The sequence below is a fragment of the Pholcus phalangioides genome, unplaced genomic scaffold, assembly GCF_987345545.1.
Source record: "Pholcus phalangioides strain wild (caught in Gottingen) unplaced genomic scaffold, Ppha-v1.0 ptg000022l_1, whole genome shotgun sequence".
Lineage (NCBI taxonomy): Eukaryota > Metazoa > Arthropoda > Arachnida > Araneae > Pholcidae > Pholcus > Pholcus phalangioides.
The window spans coordinates 18,026,043-18,047,697 of record NW_028301615.1 but is presented as its reverse complement, the minus strand read 5'-3'; the positions used below and the strand labels follow the sequence as shown (position 1 = coordinate 18,047,697).

Genomic DNA, 21,655 nt, shown 5'->3' with positions numbered 1-21,655 from the left:
TATAGAAATTGAAGGAATTGGTTTATGTGAATGCGATTTGTGAAAATGTTATTTTCACGAAAGGTTATTTTCACTTTCTTCAATCTCTTCTCTATTTGTGAAACGTTCCTAAAGCTTCAGCCGGCGATTTGTGGCTGAGGTAAAATAACTTCCCCGATAGTGATTTTTCCACAAATATCAACATCGCAATGTAAGCACCAGTAACAGGAAAATTCAGAAATTAGCTGTTTTAATTGTACACCGTACATTTTGTGAGACTCTGTCTCAGTTCGAATCGCATATTTTCAGTGATGAAAAAAAAGACCACCTCTTCGTAAGGAAAACTTTTTCGCCAACCGCGAAAAAGTTTTTCTTCGTTTACACATACCAATTACTTCAATTCATTCAATTTATAAATTTACGAACGATTTATGAATTTATGGCACACCCTGTACATCTTAATTGTCGTTTATGGCTGTACGGTAACGCTAAAATAGACCCAGACATCACCAGGACTTCTGTGATAAAAAGATGGCAATAGACACATTCTTGTAAGTTTAAAATTGAATGATATCTGAACTCAATTTCAGTATATTTACATCAGAGGTTCTCGAACTTCTTCCACCAGCGGCAGCCCTTCTCCTAACCAAAAGCTTATCCGCTACTTCCCAGAGCAGTTTAACAAAGAATCTCTTCAAAAAAACCTTGTCAACCTGACAAAGGTTGGTTTGAGAACCCCTTAAGACCACAACAATAAATACGGATATGGGATATTGGTGTAATTCGTTACCTTGCGTAGGTGGCGGCGGCGGCGGTTTGTAATTTTGGTTGGCTTCTTTGATTTCTTCATCCGTTGGAGGCCACAAGGCGACACTCGTATAAACGGACTGAAGTGATTTCATCACGAAAGAGTTTTTCATGGAGGTTGGCTTCACCTGTGGAGTAAACAATAAATAGTTCTTCAAGGAAATATTCCAACCAAATATTTTTCTTGTACGTCATACATATTAAGATATCATTTCAAAATTATATTTCATATAAACACCATTATAGAAAATCAAGTCAAAATCAAATTCATCGTGTACAAGTTTTTGTCCTGTTCAAGAACTGTCATCAGTGCATGGAAGTTCATACCGTTGAAAAAGCGGTATAAGTGATGGTCACCCATTCACCATCTTCACTTAAGAGGAGGTAAAACACACGTAAAAGAAAATTTTTTTTGTATAGCAATGTAGGATCGGAAATGAAAAGTGTTGGCGGGAAAACACGTAATGCTGAGGATATGAAAAAAAAAGCTTTTTGCTTACATTAATAATTACAGTACGTACTCAAATGTTTGGCTGACGGGCATGTCAGCATCTAGCAAGTGATTGGCGTATGCCAGGTGTTTCACGAACAGTTGCAGCAGTGACTGAAAGTGTTTTGGAATTAGGGCCTCATCAGAGCAGGTCCTCATTGCCATACAAAAAATGCTTCTTTATAAGTATTTTACCTTCCCTTTTTAATGTTTGGTCCATGAGTACAGGGACACCCTGTATACGATATATCACTTACAATGACGGGTATTATAGCTAGCAGTAGCTTTGCCCAATACGACCAGCTAGCGTCCGAGTGGCGTGGTAGTAGCTTACAATCACGGTGCCAAGTTCAAACTCGAGGGAGGATACAGATAAGATATTTTCCCTAACGAGCTTGAGTCACGCACCGATAGACAGCGCCTTCATTTCCAACCCATCTCATTAATGGCAGTAAATTGCAATGTAGCGACATGTCCAGAGTTGGTGTTTGGTGAAGTATAGCTTGCTTCATGCGCATTTCTAGGGGGTATGTTAGCCTACTACGCATTTCTGAGGGGGTGTACAAGACATATTTTGTACCATTCCATGTCTTCGAGCCCATGCATTTTTCAAGGATGTATTCATCTTTACGCACTTCCTCCACATATTTCTACTGGCAAGAAAGCTCTCTAGGGATAAGGAAGGCTTATACGCATGCACGCATGCTCATTGGTGTACGCAAGGAGAGGGGGGGGGGAATTTCCCCCTAAGACCGAGATTATAGTATTATTTTGCAGGAAAAAAACCCCCTTCAGAAGAAAATTCATTTTGAAACCCCCCAATCGAGAAAATTCTGTGCACGCCTATGCTCTCTACTTATTTTTAGGGGGTAAGAAAGGCTCGAATGCAAGCTTTTAAGCATTTTTTAAGGGTATATAACCCTTCTAGGTATGTCTAGGGGTGTGAAAAGCACAGTTTTTTCAACACAAGGATTCTAGATAATTTTTTCTTCTCCCCTTGTTTTATCCACGGGTCCTGGCACCTTCTTTTATCCAGGGCCTCCGCCACTTCCAACCTTCCTACTTATTGAATGTTCTTCTGGAGTGTGGCCTGGATGAGCCCATCCATTGATATCAGATTTCATTATCATGAGGTAACTTATGCACTCGCGGCCACGGTCGACTCATACGTTAAGGTGGCCCTGGTTCTGTTGGATTCTGAAAATAGTCACACTCCTCCCCCCACATATATTTCATTAAAAGTTTTATTTCTTTACATCTGAATTTTTTTTTTTCACACGTTTGTGTGGGTTCCCCCCAGGTTGGGAAACACTGGTGTAAATGACCATGACGTACTAAAGAGGGATTCACTGAAACTTTAATAGGTTACACCAGACTTTAACCTTTACGATCGGGGGCCGTTCAAGTATTACGCCATCATCGATGGGGGGGGGGGGAGAGGGGGTTTCTGATTTGCTGACTTTTGATTACGGGGGGGGGTTTGGATAATGCTTACGTCATCAACCACCCTTTATGAAAATATGAGTTAGGATTCAGAGGGACAGAGCTGATGACGAAATTTTGCTGACAAGGGGGGAAGGTAGGGGGGGGGGTCAGCGTTTTGCGGACTTTTGCTGACAAAGGGGGAGAGGGGGGGTCAAAAATGGCTAAAAATTTGCCTACGTAATACTTGAACGGCCACTCACAGACGAAATATTTCGCCCAAATGCCAGTGGAATAAAACCAATACCCAGTTTTATCCGTGTTTTCTTTCCTCTCTCCATCGCGAAGAAGCAACGGAAGCTCCACCATCACAAAAATTTATTGTAACCCTGTGAACCAAAGTTGTTTTTTTTCTTTCCGTTTTTTCTGTACGCCTGTTATAGCGAAATTCTCGTTTTATAACGAACACTTTTCTAATCCTCTAAATAAGTTTACATAGGGAAAATGCAGAGACCTGGAGTTCCTTTATAACGAAATTTCGTTATAACGAAGTGATTTCTCCGGTCTCTTGGAGTTCGTTATAACGGGATTCGACTGTATATACATGTAAGAGCGAAAGAGAGCATAGCATTGTATACTATTTTATCTACCTATCTCTATTATACTGTTTTCCCCCTGTTTTCTATTTATTTATTTTTCTTCCTTTTTCTAACGTGTTGTTCTGTTACGTAGGACAAGGGGTTACCAGATTTATCGCCGATTCGTCGAATAGAGATCCTCGAAATTTTCTGTCTAAAGCATGTACGTGATGGGGTTCATTCGAAAAACACTCGCCTCCAAAATTAGAAAATTAGTTTCCAAATCTGTTTGAATCTGATTCTAGACTTGAAAGAACGAAGAAGTTGGCGAATGAAGTGAGTATATCACACATTAACGATGACTTTTAATGCACGACTTACCTTCGCCTTTATGCAGAACACAAAGAAAGCAGCGGAGACGGTCCACAAAGCGCCGAGAGCCACCGCGGCTATAGATAAAGCTTTGAATACAACTAATGGAGTCTGGACTCGTGTTTTGAAATAGTTGGCGAAATGTGCGTCGAGGGTTCCTCCCTGGAGAGAAGGAAAAAGAAATAATAAGAAATTTTTGTGTGCAATAGCACAATTAGTATTGGCTCATTGAAATTCATAGACAGAGATGCCAATGACAATTGATCAGAAGAATTTATCACGTGATTACTGACCTCGCTCATCCATAAAACGGGAACGATGCTTTCTCCAACGTTCTTCAGAGGCCTGGAATAAAGTAATAAAAAAACAACATTGAATATGATAACAAACATAACAAATTCATGTTAAATGACATGGGTACAAAATTTACAAAAAAACAGGGTGTGCCCCGTAAATTCGTAAAAAGATTAAAAATTTATGAAAATTGAATGAATTGGTATAAATGCGAATGCGGTTGGCGAAAAAAGTTAATCCTAAAGCTGGGATTACACTATAAAAAAGTTTCATAAAAGTTCATTGATGAAACTTGAAAATTGCAACCAATAAGAGTATCGGTTGCATTTGCTCGAATGTAACCTATGAGTTTTATTGGTTGGATTTTTTGTTTTATAAAAGGGATTTTATCAAACTTTTATAGTGTTATACCGGCCTAAGAGGGATTTCTTTTCTTTTGGGGGGGGGAATTATTACAATTTCTTGTCGATAGAGGGCACTGCATGAAAGAAAATCACTGGTAACATGGGCAGAGATATGAGGAGGGGCAAGACGTTGGGGGGGGGGGGTTAGCGTCAAAGGTAAAGCCGACTGATCTAATGTGTACAGGGAGGGCAAAAAGTCCGTAGAAATTTTAAAAATTCATAAAAACCGGAATAAAAAACGTTTTGCAGTACGGTACGAGCAACTTCGGTGAGTATGACCAACACCTTCTAAAGCAGTAGCTGCCCTAGAAGGTGTTGGTATAACGGTTATAAGAACTTGCGCTCCTAATCCACAATCAGTTCACCGTCGTAAACCGTGTATGTGAACAAGGATGCTGTGTGCGAAGGGTAAAGCTTTGTTGGTGAAGTTGTTTCACATGAACCTGTGGGTCGGAGGTGCAGTACCGGCGGGTGTCATATATCCTTCTATGACGTTTGCTATGTGGTTAACAAAAAGGCTAAGAACCCAATGCGTTAGGTCCAGGATTGTTTGTAGGAGATACCAATGTCTTCGTGCCCCTGATAAATCATTTGAAATCTCAGGCAAGCACTCGGGTGGAGGGTTCTCGTTAATTCTTCCTCTAAAAATACAAATACGGGACAAAGGATCGTCTCTCTATCCTATTTCAAGACACTGTAACAATTTTTTTCGAAAAAAAAGGGGGACGTCTGGCAAACGCCGTACGTTTCGTTAAAAAAGATTAAACACGTCACTCCGATTGGTAGCCGCGAACTTGACAGTACACACGTCATTAAGAGGGCATTACCAAGAGTATGAACTAACGGCAATTACATGAGCATACTTACAGGTATTGGGTGAGTCTCTTGACGGCTCCACTGAGTTGTAACTTGACAGCACCATTTAGAACCAACCCCGTCGTCTAAAATGAACACACACACAAAAAAGAGAAAGGGAGTTAATAATCACAAAAATGTTTCGATTAATAATCGAAATTTCGTAAAACACGGCCTCCATATTCAGAAATTTTGTTGGCGATTATGATAATTATGGTTATTTTAGAACCGTTTATAATTAGCTTCTCTGGCTCGGGCCATGGCAAGTCATTCCAGTTAACGCGGACAATCAGAGCAAGGCCATGTATCCATGTTGTTCGACCTACGATCCTTCGGCTAAATTGAATCGATTAATATTCGACACATCGATTATCCAGGGATTTCACGTATACTCAATTTACAACGTTTTTTTTCTCCCTGCTAGATTTGAGATTCTTTTAGGTATGGGTTCCCATTTTTGAACTGGAGATTGTTTGTGTCCTCCCCAGACAAAGACTTATTATAGCTTCTTATATTGATTTTTCTCGGAAATTTATAGCATACATGCTCAACCTATAACCCATGGGACCTCAAACCTAATTTTGTAAAAATGAACTTACAGGTCAAGTGACTAGTGGCACAGTTCCAGATCCATCAAGCGGCCCGTTTTGTACATTTTCATATCACTTAAATGACCCAAGGCGCAGTTCCACATTTCATCCCCTTAAGTGTCTATCCCAAGAACATTTCCAGTTCCCTTCAGTGACCCACAGCACAGTTCCAGATCACTCAAGCGGCGGCTTGTGGCACATTTACACATCATTCAAGCGGCTTGTGGCACACTTACAGATAACTAAAGTGACCCGCGGCACATTTACAGATAATTTAAGTGACCTGCGGCAAAGTTCCAAAGCACTTAAGTGACCCACGGTGAAGTTCCAGATTAATCAAGCGGCCCGCGGCACACTCAGAGATCACTTGGAAGATCTCTGGTCAAGTTTCAGAGCATTTAAGAGGTGAGCGGCACATATAACTTGAGTAAGAGGAAAATTCAGAAATGAGCGCTCGCCCTGAAGTCACCCTACACCATTATAGGATGCTGATTTGCATACTTTCGGTGATTTGATTTTGTGCAGCGTCCTCTGCTGACGAAAAGTTGAACTATTTTTTCCTGTACAAAAGTAAGAATTCCCCCCCCCCTCGTGAAAATAAGTCTTTACTTATTCAAATTTTTCAATTCCTTCAATTTTTTTAAAAATTAATTTGTAAACTATTTACGAATTCACGGGACACCCTGTATTAATTAACTAACACATACCGGTTCGATATCGAAGTAAGTCTTGTGCTGATCGGCTGATGGATCGACTCCTGCGACGGCTGTTTGCAACTGAGGATCGGCTTCAAAGAAATGAGGATTTGAGAGCACGTACGGAGCACCTACGGGAGAACAAAAATTTTAAACATTCATTAATTATGTTCATTTATTGTTATAAATGGGTTATAAATATGGTTGTTATTAAATAGATGAGTTTCCAACTTTGACTTCTTATCTTAAAAGATACTTCTTAAAGCTGGAAACCCATTCAAAACAGGGGTGCGCAACTGGGTCAGATGTGTGGTAACTCTGCCGTTCGCGGGCCAGAAACTAGTATGACAAGTATAGAATGACCATATAATCCATATTTTACGGGATTCCCGGGAATTTGTTCTCCCAACTTATCATATAAAATGTCCCGTTTTTCCCCTTATTTTCAACAAATCTTACTTGATTTTTTAAAATCAAGAATTGTGACTAATATCATGGATTTATATATTATTTATAATAATGTCACATACACAGCAAAAATGTACTTTTGACAACATTATTTGGCTGTAATTGGCAACCGTAATTGCTCTAGACAAGTTTTCCGTCTATAATTGGGAACCTTACTTGTCTTAGACCAGCGGTTCTCAACCTTTTTGACTCGCGGAGCCCTTTTTAGTAAAAAAATTCTTTGGCGGAACCCCGTAGGCCCATTTCTTAATTATTCATCAAAGTTACTGATTTATTTTTACTATTTAAAAATATTTCTAATTATTTTTTTAAATTTTCCCTCAAGCGGCAGGGGAGCCCCTGGAGAGTGCACAAGGAGCCCCAAGGGCTCCGCGGAGCATCGGTTGAGAACCGGTCTTAGACAATTGTTTTGGCTGCAATTGGCAACTTTAGAGATTTTTTGCAATAATTGGCGATATAATCTATGGATACCGATTTTTCCCGTATTTTTATGAAGAAAATATGGTCAGCCGAGGCTCTTATCGTGTTGTGTGTGTATATTGATATATATTAATAATTATATATATTAACTGTAAAATGAAGGTGGCCGCATCTGCGGGAGTGGACATTTAGAGAGGTTTCACTTTTATGAAATATTGGCTGAAATTGATTTCCGTGCGGGCGAGCGGGACATCTCTGCCCAGGACCTCCTAATACTGAGGGCCTCAAAATGTAAAATCCAAATACAATGGAACCTCTAAATAACACACACCCTCGGTACCCCGAAAGTTTTGCCCGTTAACGGGGAGTGCCCGACAATTGGTAGTAAAACACAGTGAAGCCCGTTCATGTAATTAAAAAAAGTATACGTTAGAGAGTGGTGTCCGCTAACGGGGAGTGTCCGTTATCGAAAGTTCCGCTGAACTCATCATTTTGACGAAACATCTATCCTCAGTGCCGTTTTAACGAATGGGTATGTTTGGGCACCGCCCGATGGCCTCAGCAGTGCTTTTAGTAATAATGTACATTATTGTCATTTGATATAAGACCTTACCTTTCTTGCAGTTGAGTGGTAACAGGCCTGAAAGGAGGCACTTCCGTCCGTTGCAGAAACACTTGTTGTCTGGATTAACGGGAGGTGCCGCGAATGAGTCCGACGCCAATGTGAACCTCAGGGTCTTTATACCATGAACGGTGACGTCTTTCTCGAAATTCAGTTCGGCTGACCTGGAGATGAGGTAAGTGACGTATATAAATAGTTAATCACAACAGTATTTATGTATAACGTGGGTTCAAGAAACTGAGAATTTGTCTCACAGAGAAACCAAAACCACAAGAAAGTGCGTAGCGCCCTCTGTGAGCGAGAATTTCGAAAGGCAAACATCCATAAAATATCAATATTTAGAAAAATCTATTTCTTAAAAATTTATTTTTTAAATATTATATTTTATAATATTATTTTATATATTTATTTTTAAAATCCCTGCAATATATATATGCGTATAAATAAAATGACTTCGAAACACAAAAAATGCTGCCATCTAGCGTCATAAAATTGTAACTTTTCAGTTTCTGGTCTGATATTTGCTCATTAGAGGGCATTAAAACTTCTATGGTTTAAAGGAAAAAAAATTTTTTTTAGAACATAAAATTATTTAAACGGGATATCCACTGTAAAAATTGGACGATTTAATTTCAATGAAGCTGATGCTAGTTGTTAGGAACTTGAGGAAACGTTTCCATTGTTAATTTCTCTGGTGTGGAGAGTTACTCTGTGATGGTTGAAGGTTAACGGCCGCGTTTTGCTTTTTCACGCTGTAAATTATAACTATAGAAAGGCCCGTGAAAAGCCGGGCAGGGGCAGGGACGGATCCAGAGCTCGCTGTTGGGAGGGGGGGGGGGTGATTTTTTTAAAAAAATTTACATTGTTGTAAATGACCCACATAGTCCCGTATTTTTCCGGGAGTCGCGATTTTCTGTCTCTCGATATTTTTTTAAAAAAAGGCTCCAGTTTTTTTCAGTCGAAGTTTTCTTGAATTTGTTATTAAATCAAAAATATCGATACAAGTAATTTTCAACGGATTTATTACATACAATATGTATCACATTCACATTTGGCGCCTGGACCTGGGGCAGCCCCGTCAAATGATCCCAGTCTAGGGTCACTGTTCCAGGATGTGGGGACCATGGGAATACCTGTATTTTCCGGCATGCCGGGAAATTGGAGTCACATATTCTGGAAAATTCTTAATATTTTTATTTTAAGGATCTACTGAATTTATTACCTTTTTCATAACCTCTTTTTTTTCGGAATGCCGGGAACTTGGACCAGACTCCAACATTAAAAAAAAAACTGTTGTCCCTCGAGTTTCACGGCATGCCGGCTAATGCGGGGAATAGTCACTCGAATGACTGCTACGAATAAAAAACTCACGGAATAAAGATTGTAAGTGTTCACTTTACCTGCACAAATTCGGATTAAAGAAATACAGGATCTGATCCCTCGTCAAGCCAGGACTATATTGAGCGCCATCTATTGAGAATAATTGAAACGGTCGTTAATATTTTCATTTTTCTTCACAAATCGATTGCAACCGATAAAAATATTTAAGAGGAAAAAAGTGATTAATACGATATTTAATTATTTATACCTGTTCCGTTGATCCTATTGCAATGATATCCGTCCCACCAATTGACGGAACTGAAAGAAGAAAAAGGATATTTTAATTATATAATTATGAAGAGATCATAGTAGGAGTTACGACCCACGTGATATTAGTTTCCATTTTGTAGTGTCGTGAAGGACACGTGTTTAACGAGGAGACCAAACAATGTGTGGTCTCGAATGTTCCGTGAAGCTAAACAGAGCGCACTGTAGTCGTTAAAACCACAGAAATGTGTTTGAAGGTATCCGAAAATTTTCGTTTTTGTGCCGTTTCTATATTATAACTTCTACTTTCACACGTGCCGTTTTTTTCTTTTATACGTGTCAAAATGTAATTTAGACACGTGCTTAGCTATGAGTTGAGAATAATTGCGAGTTTTAGAAGAATTCAGGGTCACACACCGGAAGATGGACATCTACACCGTCATCCCACGCGGAATTGCATCATAATCACTAGGGGGCTAGGATTTTTATGACCTAAAATAACCGTCGTAAAACGAAAAAATACATTTGTGCCCCTAATGAAGTAAAAATATGCCGTGTAAAAACTTATAAATATGCTTTTATATAAATAGGCTGACCATGTTTCCTCGGGGAAATTACAGGGAATTGCCAATCATTGCCAAAAAACGATGCTAAAGGTACACAAATGAAATTGTCAGCTGTTGCTACTATCTGCGAAAAATTGTCAATAATTGCAAAAAAAACAAAAAAAAAACGATGTCAAAGGTAAATAAAATTGCCAATTGTTGCTGAACTCGCCAATTGCGGGAAATGAAGCTATGGAAGAGGGAGCTTGGGGGGGGGGGGTAATCCCTATTCACATTGTTATGTTGAAATATGTAATATATAATGCTCCTTAATATGAAAATATGCCTCAAATTCTGAAGATCACGGAAAATGATGTAAAATTACTACTACTACTAAACCACACATGTTCTTCGTCCATATTCCTTAGCGGAACTTCTTACGAAATGGTAAATGTTGGAATGTCCGTGTACGTGTAGTGAATCTGACGTGAAGTTTGTTTCTGTGTAATGTTTGATATTTGTTTGGGCAGTGCCCCCATCTGCCATCCCTTTTTTCTAACTATGAGTGAAGTGTAACGATTGAAGATTTGTACCGTTGTGTGTGTGTGTGGACTCTTCCTCTCTGAGACGAGACTTTTTTAAAAGTGAGATTCGTCTCGTATTTGCGCCTCACAGTTGAGATCCACAGAAAACCGACTTCAGCTGAAAACCACTGTCGCGCCGGTTGGGTTTGAACAACCTCGCAATGCGAGTCGTAAAATTACTGAAAATTATGAAAAAGATGTTCTATCGTGTAAAAATAGGGAAATATGCAAAGCCATAAAAATCCGAGCCCTAATAATCGCTATTTCACTGAAATTTTGTGGCTGTTATCTCTTAAAGAAAGATCTCGAAAAAACGCATGAACCCTTACCTTTTATTATTCCACCTGGCAATAGACGTATAGTTTTCGAAACCTTTGATTCCAGAATTGACTGTGAAAACTCCATCACCGATGTGTTTCCTCTGCAAAATCAATGAACACGTGTTAACACAAACGCCCAACTTATCATACGATTGAGATTTATTTTGCCACAAGACCGAAATTGATTTGGGAGCTATGTATTATTTTACCTCGTGCAAGATCCCGAACGTGTTGTTGATCAACTTCACGGGCAGCGTCATGAAAGGCTCGATCATCTTCATGAGATCTTCGACCATGGGCTCGTGGTAACCTTCGTAGACGAGTTCCCTGACAGTCTTGTGGACCAGTAGAGTTTCGTTGTAAGCTTCGAAGATTCCGTTCGCGATCTGGACCACGATCGGTTTTAGTAAGTACGGCGAGTATTCCTCGACGTAATTGATAACCGCCTGGTGTGAGAACAAAAGAAAATTTTCAATTATAAATAATAGTAACGTATGACAAACTAGACGCAAGTGCCTAGTCACAGTGGAATCATTGAGAAATATGCAGAAGACAGTAATAAAGTTCCCATTTGAGGAAAGATAGCGCCCTGCCGACAAGGGAGGCAGGGCGTGGGAGGTGTTTGGAACTTGTGGATGCCCGTCTTGATTTTTCAGCGGGAAAGTTTGTTTTCTGTATCAGTTTTGTTGGGTGCTCAGACCCATACCATAAATTACCTTGGGTACCCACATTTCGAGCACCCACAGCACTCCCTGGTTCTGACACCATTGCTTGTCTGGGAAAATATAGTGGTGTTATGAACTCCAAGAAGATGGAATTAACGTTAAAGTTTTTCCACCAGGGATCCCCAGGTAGCTTCCATCCATCCTTCACTCCCTGGTTCTGACACCATTGCTTGTCTGGGAAAATATAGTGGTGTTATGAACTCCAAGAAGATGGAATTAACGTTAAAGTTTTTCCACCAGGGATCCCCAGGTAGCTTCCATCCATCCTTCACTCCCTGGTTCTGACACCATTGCTTGTCTGGGAAAATATTGTGGCGTTATGAACTCCAAGAAGATGGAATTAACGTTAAAGTTTTTCCACCAGGGATCCCCAGGTAGCTTCCATCCATCCTTCACTCCCTGGTTCTGACACCATTGCTTGTCTGGGAAAATATTGTGGCGTTATGAACTCCAAGAAGATGGAATTAACGTTAAAGTTTTTCCACCAGGGATCCTCAGGTAGCTTCAACAAAAGGATGGTGTTAATGGCGAAGTTTCCTTGTTGGGGGAAAGATAGCGCTTCAAAAACGGACGCTGAAGAAGTTCGTCATTCGGGAATGATAGTGTCTCTACGAAAAAATGGTGCTAATTGTAAAGTTCCCAATTTGGGCATGATAGGGCTTCAACGAAAAGATGATGCCAAGTTCCCTCGTCGGAGAAAGGGCTCTTCTAGAAGGATGGAGTTTTTGGGATTATTGATGGTGGAGGTTTATGATAAAGTTAACAACTTCCCCAGGAGCCACGACGCACACTTTGAGAAACACTGAACTAAAGGATGGTGTTAATGGTGACGTTCCCTCGTCGGAGAAAGATAGCGCTTCGACAAACGGGCAGAGTTTATGATGAAGTTCTCTATTCGGGAACGATAATGCATCAAGCAACGAAAGAATGATGCTAATGGTGAAGTTCCCCATTTTGAAAAATAGTGCTTCAACGGAAGGATGATGTTAATCGTCGAGGAAAATTTGCATACAACGTCAAAGCATGGAGTTTGCGGCAAGGTCCCATCATCCAGAAAAAGATAGCACTTCAGCACTAAAGGATGATATTAATGGTGAAGTTCCCTCGATGGGGAAAGATACATTTCTGATACTGAGCATGAATAGGGCCATGGCCTCTACAAGGGTGGGGCCGGAAGGGTGATCCAACTCAGGGTCGCGGAACGATTCTTATCTCAGTTTTTGTTTTTAAATCCATAAATTAATTTCAGAGGGGGCCCGCCAAAGATCTAGGGTTTTGGGGGTTCCTGCTGTAGGCTGCGGGGTGCCATTAATAGGGGCTCACGAATGAAAAGTGGTTGAAGACTTGCTCTGAACGTACCAGTAAAGGACCATTAAGTGTGTATATTTCTTCATCCTGGCTTCCAACAGACAGCTCTGGTGCGAAAGTATATTCCTTGAAGTCCTTGTAAGTGACCGTGCCTGCCTCGTTGTCAAACGATATGTTATCTTTCCTCCAGATTCCCCTAGAAAATGTAAAATACCTTTCAATTGTATGGGATAATGAGACAAAAAAAAAATGATTCGTGACTATCAGTTTTGACTTTCATTGACGGGAAAGATGAAAGCTTTTGTACATACCTGAAGACGTATGGACCTATCTCTTGAACTATCGGTGACGCACCGTGGAGTTCGTACTCTACAGGATTAGTTATGTTGAATAAATAGACCTTCTGCGTGGCAGGTATAGGCAGCTCCTTCCAGATATCGTAGAATTCGTTGCCGGGCTTCAAGACGAGTTCCTGCGAGAGAAATAAAGAATTCAAGTTATTACTTCTGATTCTGAACACAAAACATCGGTCAAATTGGAAAAATAGATGAAATTATCGGCGCCAGGAAAAAATAAAGAACTGCGAGGAAGACTTTTTCATCACAAACGGTAAAAATGTTGTGAAGTTAATAGAATTGATTTTCACAAAGTGATGGTCTCTGTTGATGGTCTAGGAAGCTCTTAAAATGATATACATGTTCTAAGGGACGTGGGGGGAGGGTGAGATAATAGCTGTGTTCTAAGCTCTTAAAATAGACTCAGAATCAACTGAAAAAAACCATGGTGTCCTACAGAGATATTAGGTTTGTGCATGCAGAGCCGTCTTAAGAGTTCCCGGGCCAAGTGATGTTCTTGAGGCCGTACCTGGAAAATTCTCGAAAATTTGAACTACTTCTCATTTGTGTGAGGCCCCTCTTGTCTTTAGGCCCCGTCAGTGGGTTAAGACGGCACTTTGAGCATGAATCTTGTACATAATTACGTAGAGCAAGATTCAGATCCATACTGGATGCCAGACTTTGTCAAAATCTTTGACTCGTGGGCATCATCCATGCGCCCACTGAAATACGGGCTCGAACTCAGTTCACAGTGACCGTAATCGTTGAAGGCAACGTGAATGTTCTATTCGAGTTGCTGATCCAGACTAAATCGGGAAAAAGCATCGAACATTCTTGGCTGCTTCAGTAAGCACCATGGTACTTACGACTTACGAGCTAACTACTAAATGACATAACGTCTACGTGGAATACTCGTTCAAGTCTAAAATAGCTTATAAATGCGGTGTGACTATGATTGGTTTTCATTGAGAAAATTAAAATCACAAATACGGGTCAATTGTCGCCAAAGTAGATGCCGACAGTCAGAAAAATCGCCAATGATTACAGAAAGAGGGTTACAGCAACTCTGGATTGAATTAAAATACATTTCCACCGAAAAGACGCGGAACATTTAAAAGCGTTCACACATTAAACATTGGTGAAGTGAAATATTTGTAAGCATATTTCATATTGTTATATACTTTATAAATCACGCAAATTGTCTTCATCATCCGCAATCTCAGTGAAGGTTACAAATTACTGTTGAAAGAATTTAACATTTTTACAAAAAAGTCAGGGCAGCAAAAAAAAAGAAAAAAAAAGGGGATGTCCCGTTAAATATACGCTATACAAAGGCCTTATAAAGGTTTCGGGTAGCAGAAAGAAGAGCTGTTGCCAATTAGTAACTCGTAAGAAGATTCACAACCACGATGAGTTATTCTCTCGACATCGCACTGTATTTAGCTCTCGATATTTCACTCTCGAAAGCAGCAGGCGCGATATTCGTCAATATAAATTAGCGATCTAAGGTAGCTGATTACTCACTCAGCTGCTTGTCATTCAGCCAGTCGCTTAGTGGGCGGCCTCGTTCTCATTTGCAAGCTCATCGAAGACAAGAAAATATATAAAGAAATTGAGAAAGTGAAATTTTTCCTCGTAGACGTAAGAAATAAATGTAAACACCGTTATTTTTCGTTTTACATTTCCTCAAATCATTAACTTGATATAGAGTCTCTCTCTCTCTTTCTCTCCCTGCCATTTTATTCCTCTGATATCCTTCAAGTTTTCAAGTTTCCCGATTCACGCTGACAAAACATTCAACTCTCATTACGATTTGTATATAACTATAAGCGTGCGTACACATTAACCTATATTATGACTCACGATCAATCATTTCAATGGTTCAAGGTCTACAGTCAATGATACTTGTTCAAACTAAAATCTGTGGAACCACACTGTATTCAGGAACAAAATCGTTTAGTTTCCGTTTTCCCTAGTGAAATTGAATTATTTCCCGAATACGTCAAGTGAGCAGCCAAGAATCTACGCGTAAATCGGGGGGTGTGTACAACGACAGTTGTTCCGGTAGAAAAGTATTGAGAATCAATACACACAACACGATAAAAATATATATATATAAATTTGTGAAAGGCAAGTAACGTTGCAAGTTACAGCCAAAAGAAATTTCCAAATCAAGTAAAGTTGCCACTTTCAGCCAAAAGAGAAAAACTGTCAACTGCTTGTAAAGTTGTCAATTACAGCCGAAAAAAAAGAATCAAAGGCACGTAAAACTGCTAATTACAGTCAAGAAGTGCCAAAAGTAAACAAAGTTGAAAACTACCGCTAAAATAGCTTAAAAATCGCCAATCATGGAAAATTATGTGTACTACATTTCAAAATGTAATTCATCAAAAAAAGTATATGTTTGACAAATATGTCAGATGAATATATTTGTATGATTATAACTAATAATTATAATTAGAGCACAATTATATATACATTGTAATACAATTTATAAGTCATTAAAGTAATCTTAATTATTGATTTCGAAAATTCACCTGAGCCTTGTTGATTATAAGGGAGAAAAACGGGAAATTTTATTTAAAAAAATTGGAACGGCCGAAATTGTGGGAATGACTAGTAAAATACGGGTCATATGGTCACTCATTATATACGAGTTTCCCGCAGACTGAAAAGGTTTTTCACTCCTGCTGTAAATAATCTGATTTCACGAAATTGATTGAAATTCTTCTTACAGAGCTTTGGTATCATCACGTCTTTACCCATGATAGTCAATACTATCCGCACGACTAAGCTTTGGCACTTTTTCCACATCCCAATAATAAAACTCCTCTCGAAATCTACCGGTGAGTGAACCAATTCCTTTATTATCTATTCGACCCGTGCGGCTTCACCGGTTGCTAAATTAGGAGTAAGTATTGAAAATAATAGCAGAAAAATGCAGAAAAGATGTTTCGTTTGTAAAATTCAAACTATGGATGTAATTGAATGGAATAATTTGCGGAAGAAACAATAAGTTTTGATGCATTGCATCTAGTTGCTGGGAACCAGAACAAACAGTGGATATGTATGTATCAGTTTATGAAGTAGAACCCAAGGTAAAATTTTAATGACTAAATTGTCCGGCATATTTAGTCATATACTTACGGCGGACATAAATCTGAGAGTTTTCTGGGTAATTTTACTGGTGCGGCTTAAACACCGGAGTGCTGTCCCTGGTGATGCCCTTGACGCCGCAGCCGACCATAATGTTGGCCCCTTGAACAATGAAAAGTTGGCCACCCCCTGCTCTAGAATATGGAAATTATTTCAAGGTTTCCGCAAGGGCAAAAGGTTAAAAAACACTGATCTAGTTCGACACCGACACGTGACGTTAAACACCTATGCTCGTGGCTCCCTCTACAGCGGGACAAGAGTCCATTACTGATTATACACATCGGCTTAATAAGCTTAATGGATCCCGACCGATTCATTAAGACACACCAAGTGTGACAGTCACGTTCACCGAAAGTGCAATGAATAAAATTTATACGAAGTGGATGGATCGAAATCACGAGATTTGTGTAGCCGTCGGCAACAACATTTGTTACATGACCATTAAGACGGTAGCTTTATGGTGTGGCCACATTTCAACCAGTTTCTGAAACAGGAAGAAGAAGCTGGTACTGCAGTTGAAAAGACCTAATTGAGTGGACATTTATCTTATTTTATTTATTCCCGATTTGCGGAAAGTGAGAGTTAGTTGTACGAACGAGAATCTCTGGTTTCGAGGTAGCAATCAAACAGTTGCTCAACATCGACGATAACATCGCAGCTAATAAGATAACAATTACGTACGTGCCCTCCCAAAAAATATTGAGAAATCTTATTACTTCTTCTTTGATGATGATGTTTAGGACTTGTTCATTCTGTTTGTGAGGGCAAGCAGAAGTTGCGGTGTATAATTGTCAAGAGTGGGGATCGCTTTAAGTTATGGGTGTAATTGAGGTTTCCATTCAATAACACGAATGAAATCTGTAAATTTCCTGCATTGTGTAAGTCATTTTTTATGTAAAACATTTGTAACATTTTAAACATGTGTAACCATTTTGTCACCCCCCTTCCACAGTAAAATTCGATAATTTTATTACGGGGATTTTGTTTCAACCCAGTATTTTCCGCCTTAAATTTTGCGGCACGCGGTAGTTGCCCTCTTTGCTCCCCGCCTTTTAGTCCCGGCAATGTCCTGATGAATCTGGAAATTTCATTGAATTCTCGATAAATGCGTTTAAAAATTTCTGTAAAATTTTTTTCTGAAAACTTCATTCAATTCCTGAGAAAATTTCAAAATTTCATGAAGTTTCAGAAAAATTTGGAAGTCTCACGTAATTTCAGACAAAATCGCAAATTTCGCCAAAATAAAGCTGTTCTTGAGGAATCTTGAAATTTTGGTAAATTCCTGATAAAGCTACTAGCCCTATTGAATTCGAAAATTTTGCCAAGTTCCTGAGGAATTTGAAAATTTCATTAACTTTCCGAGTTAAAAACTTCGCTAAATTGCCGAGTTCAAAATCTTTTCTAAATTCCTAATGAAGCTATTCCAGAGAACATTAAAGTTCATTAGAAATTTGAAAAATTCGCTAAATTTATGATGTAATTTAAAGTTTTTTTGAATTTCAGAGGAAAATTTCGCTAAATGAAAATCAAATCACCTGTAATAAGCTATTCCTGAGGAAACTAAAAACTTCGCTAGATTCCTGAGAAATTCGAAAATGTCTTATAAATCTTGAAATTTCATTGAATTCTAGGTAAATCTTAAAATTTTGCTTTGTGATAAATTTTGTTTTCTGATAAATCTAGAAATTTTGCTTTTTCATAAATTTTAAAATTTTGCTTTTTCATGAATCTTGTTTTACTGTAGTCCAAATAAATCAGAAAATTTAACCAAATTCTCGATAAATCTGAAGATTTTGCTAAATTCTTCATAAATTGTATAGCTTGGCAAAATTCCTGGTAATCTTAAAGTTTAATCTTCAATTTTACAGAAATATTTTCTGAGAATTATGAAAAATTCCTTAAACTCTCGAAAATTATGAAAAATGTACTGAATTCCTGAGAATTCTGAAAAATTCATTGAATTCCTGAAAATTCTGGATTAGTATAATAGAATAAAAATATAATCTGAAGAATACCTTTCAGATACTTTCATATATTCAAAGCTTTCAATGTCTAGGTATAAGGGGACTATAGAGTTTTTAAAAAAAAGACCTATGCTCATTCTAGTATCCTTGAGGATGTTGAAGACCTAATATACAATATCTTCAACATCCTCGAGTCCTGGAATGCACATAGTATACAATGTCATGTTATTGATTGCATTGATTACGAATCAGTCAAAATGAATTCCAATGGTAATAGCAAATCTGTTGTTTTCTATTATAAGCAAGACTATAAATACGATATCTTTAAGAAACGATAGGTCAGGGTAGACATCTTTATGCAGATATCCTTGAAAACTGGAAGATACGGCTCGTATCCATCGATATTTACCGATTTCAATACTTCAATGGATCATCACGAAACCTCAAGGTTCCTCGGATATCCAGTTGGGAGCCCCTTCTCTTTAATTTTAAAAACACAGTTTGAAACCAAAGCTAGACGCAAGAAAACATTCCAGCATACTTAGACCAGCCATTTTTGACATATCGAAAGCAACAAAAAACAGACTTGCTTTTTCCCATACCTAAAAATAGGCATTTTATAGTTACGATTTCATTGAAAATTATTTACGAAATAGGCTCGTTATGAAATAGGCCAGTCCTGTCGGTAAGGACGCTAGCTAATTAAACTGATACAGCGTTCAGTTAAATAATAATATTAGAGGAAAATTATTTAATTATGAAGATATACTATAAAAGAAAAAAAAAAGGATTATAAGGACAAAATATAGATGGAAGCCATTTTTTTTCTTGTGGTTAAAACAGGTTAAAGGCAAGGTGAGCGGGCCTAACATGATCAAGAATGAAAAGGCGCACTCGATGTAATTCTTTTTTGTTTTGGTATTTGAATCTAAGGCATAAGATATTACAAGATGAATAAAAAACTAGTTATTCGTGTTTCCTGAAAAAGAAAAAACCCTTAATGTGAGGAGTTCCGTTACATGTTAATTGACATGCCTAACATTATCATGCGAAGTTCCTCGTTTCCGTGTAATGCATGATAGTATGAGAGAGAAAACTCTCTCTCTGCGTGTCGCTCATCTTACGTAATGTATTGGAAATGATTCCTTTCTGGAAGGTCATGAATGATAAGGGGATACTCATTAACACCGATAGAAATATGTACAAGGCTGCGAAAATGTAGGATTAATGGAAGTTTATCCTGAATTTGGAGTTATTTGAAATTAATTATATGTGATGTCGTTCTCCACTTGTTAATGCAAGATATATGGAAAACTGGATGTTATTACGATATTTATTTTCTGAGATGTTTTTTTTAGGAAGGGAAAAACTCATCTCTGCCTCTATACCGGGAATCGAACCGAGTCCCTCGTTCGCAGGACGCGTGCTCTCACTACTAAGCTACAGAGGAGAGAGAGGTTTCCTTCACTGGATCGTATATATACCGAACGGGCATGTGTCCATTGAACGGTCCCGTTCGGCATATATACGCTCCAGTGCAGGAAAACCGCAATCTCCGCTGTAGCATAGTGGTGCGAGCGCTCGTCCGGTAAACGAGGGATTCGGGTTCGACTCCCGGTAGAGACAGAGGTGAGTTTTTCCTCCTTAAAATGTCAACATCCAGTTTTCTGTATATCTTGCGTGAAATTAATTAATTGAAATTTTTATATGCAGTGTACTCTTTTTGCGATATGTGTTTGTCGAGGATTAACATAGTTGGAATTTGAGTGTATGCCACAGAGAGAGTTATCATGGTTCTAAAATGATGTGTATTAACCAGTTAACTTCAATCTTCGAAGCACCTAAGAGTGCTCGATGGTGATGAGTGATTTTGTTCTTGCGAATTAACTCTGATGGATACTTCTGTTAAATTCCTCATTCACCCCATAGTCAAAGATTAGCATAATTCTGATTTGAATTCGAGCATATGTCAGGGATACCATATGGGGGTGCTCCTCTTCAAGATATGTGCATGGACCAGGCATCTTCAACCTGCTGTTTCCAGTGGATAGCTTCTCCTGCCAGTTAAGGCCGTATCCACCGACAGAATTTAAACTACAACCGCAGGTGAAAGAACTGAAAATTGACACGGATTGGTTGAATTCAGGATTTTAACCAATCCGTGTCGATATCTAATCCTTTGACTTGCGATAGTAGTTTAAACTGTGTCGGTGAATACGGCCGTTAGTCTAATAGACACCTCAATTAAACTTCTCATTCGATCTGTAGTCAAGGGTTACAATTTCGATTTGAGTTCCAGCCTATTCCAGAGTTACCATATGCGGTGCCCTTTGAAATGAAGTAGGTTGAAGACCCCCCCCCCCCACACCTTGCGTAAACGGTGCTCTGCTCGTGACAGAAAAGGTTGAAGACCCCTGCTCTATTTCATCATAAACGAAAAATTATTGCCGTCAACTGTGACAAAAAAGTGATCCCAAGGCCCATGGATGAAGATAAAAGATTCCCTCCGTCATACAGCACTTTCACTGGTGATATGAGAGAAAGAGGCCCGGTCTAAACCATGACCACCAGCAAGATGGCTTTTTAACATCTTTCTAGATCCGCGTAACCAACTGTAGGTCAGTGAACGGTCATGACAGGAGGGGCGATGGTAGGAGACCATCTTTTAATTTTTTTTCCAAGGAAATGTGGCCCGCGTCATTCAGTTGATTGATCATACGGATATCAATCCTTAAATACGTGTGTAAGTAGTTGACGTGGGGGCCCTTACTTAATACTGCAAGGGTCAATGGCCGAACGCGGGAAATTCCATTTCTTAAATAGAATTATTCCGGGGAGGAAAAAAGTCGTTGGAAAACACTCTAGACCAGGGGTCTTCAACGCCAAATGTGGCCCTCGGAGATTGCCGTGGCATGTCGACAAATTTGAGAATATAGTTTAGCCATTTCACATTAAAAGGGGATTGAATTTAAAATAACTTTCGTTTATATAAAGCCCGGTGCTACTGAGAACTGCACGGCGGTATAGTGGTGCACGGTGGTGTAGTACTTATCAGGGCCGGAACTAGAGGGGTGCCAGTGGTGCAACTGCTCCGGGATGTAAAATTTAGGGACGCGGAAATTTTAGGTGGGAACC

General features: G+C 39.0%; 1 protein-coding gene across 1 annotated transcript in view; it reads right to left on the bottom strand.

The window, feature by feature from the left end:
• The window catches only part of LOC149069923 (lysosome membrane protein 2-like), a 51,981-nt gene that overhangs the window by 2,381 nt on the left and 27,945 nt on the right, over window positions 1-21,655 (bottom strand). The window contains exons 2-13 of the mRNA XM_089249772.1: window positions 13,377-13,537; window positions 13,117-13,261; window positions 11,242-11,478; window positions 11,042-11,133; window positions 9,585-9,634; window positions 9,397-9,466; window positions 7,988-8,160; window positions 6,499-6,617; window positions 5,214-5,287; window positions 3,942-3,993; window positions 3,658-3,810; window positions 770-914 (exon numbers count right to left, since the gene is read on the bottom strand). Coding sequence (XP_089105898.1) covers window positions 770-914; window positions 3,658-3,810; window positions 3,942-3,993; window positions 5,214-5,287; window positions 6,499-6,617; window positions 7,988-8,160; window positions 9,397-9,466; window positions 9,585-9,634; window positions 11,042-11,133; window positions 11,242-11,478; window positions 13,117-13,261; window positions 13,377-13,537 — 1,471 coding nt within the window. The remainder of the gene's footprint in view (window positions 1-769; window positions 915-3,657; window positions 3,811-3,941; window positions 3,994-5,213; window positions 5,288-6,498; window positions 6,618-7,987; window positions 8,161-9,396; window positions 9,467-9,584; window positions 9,635-11,041; window positions 11,134-11,241; window positions 11,479-13,116; window positions 13,262-13,376; window positions 13,538-21,655) is intronic.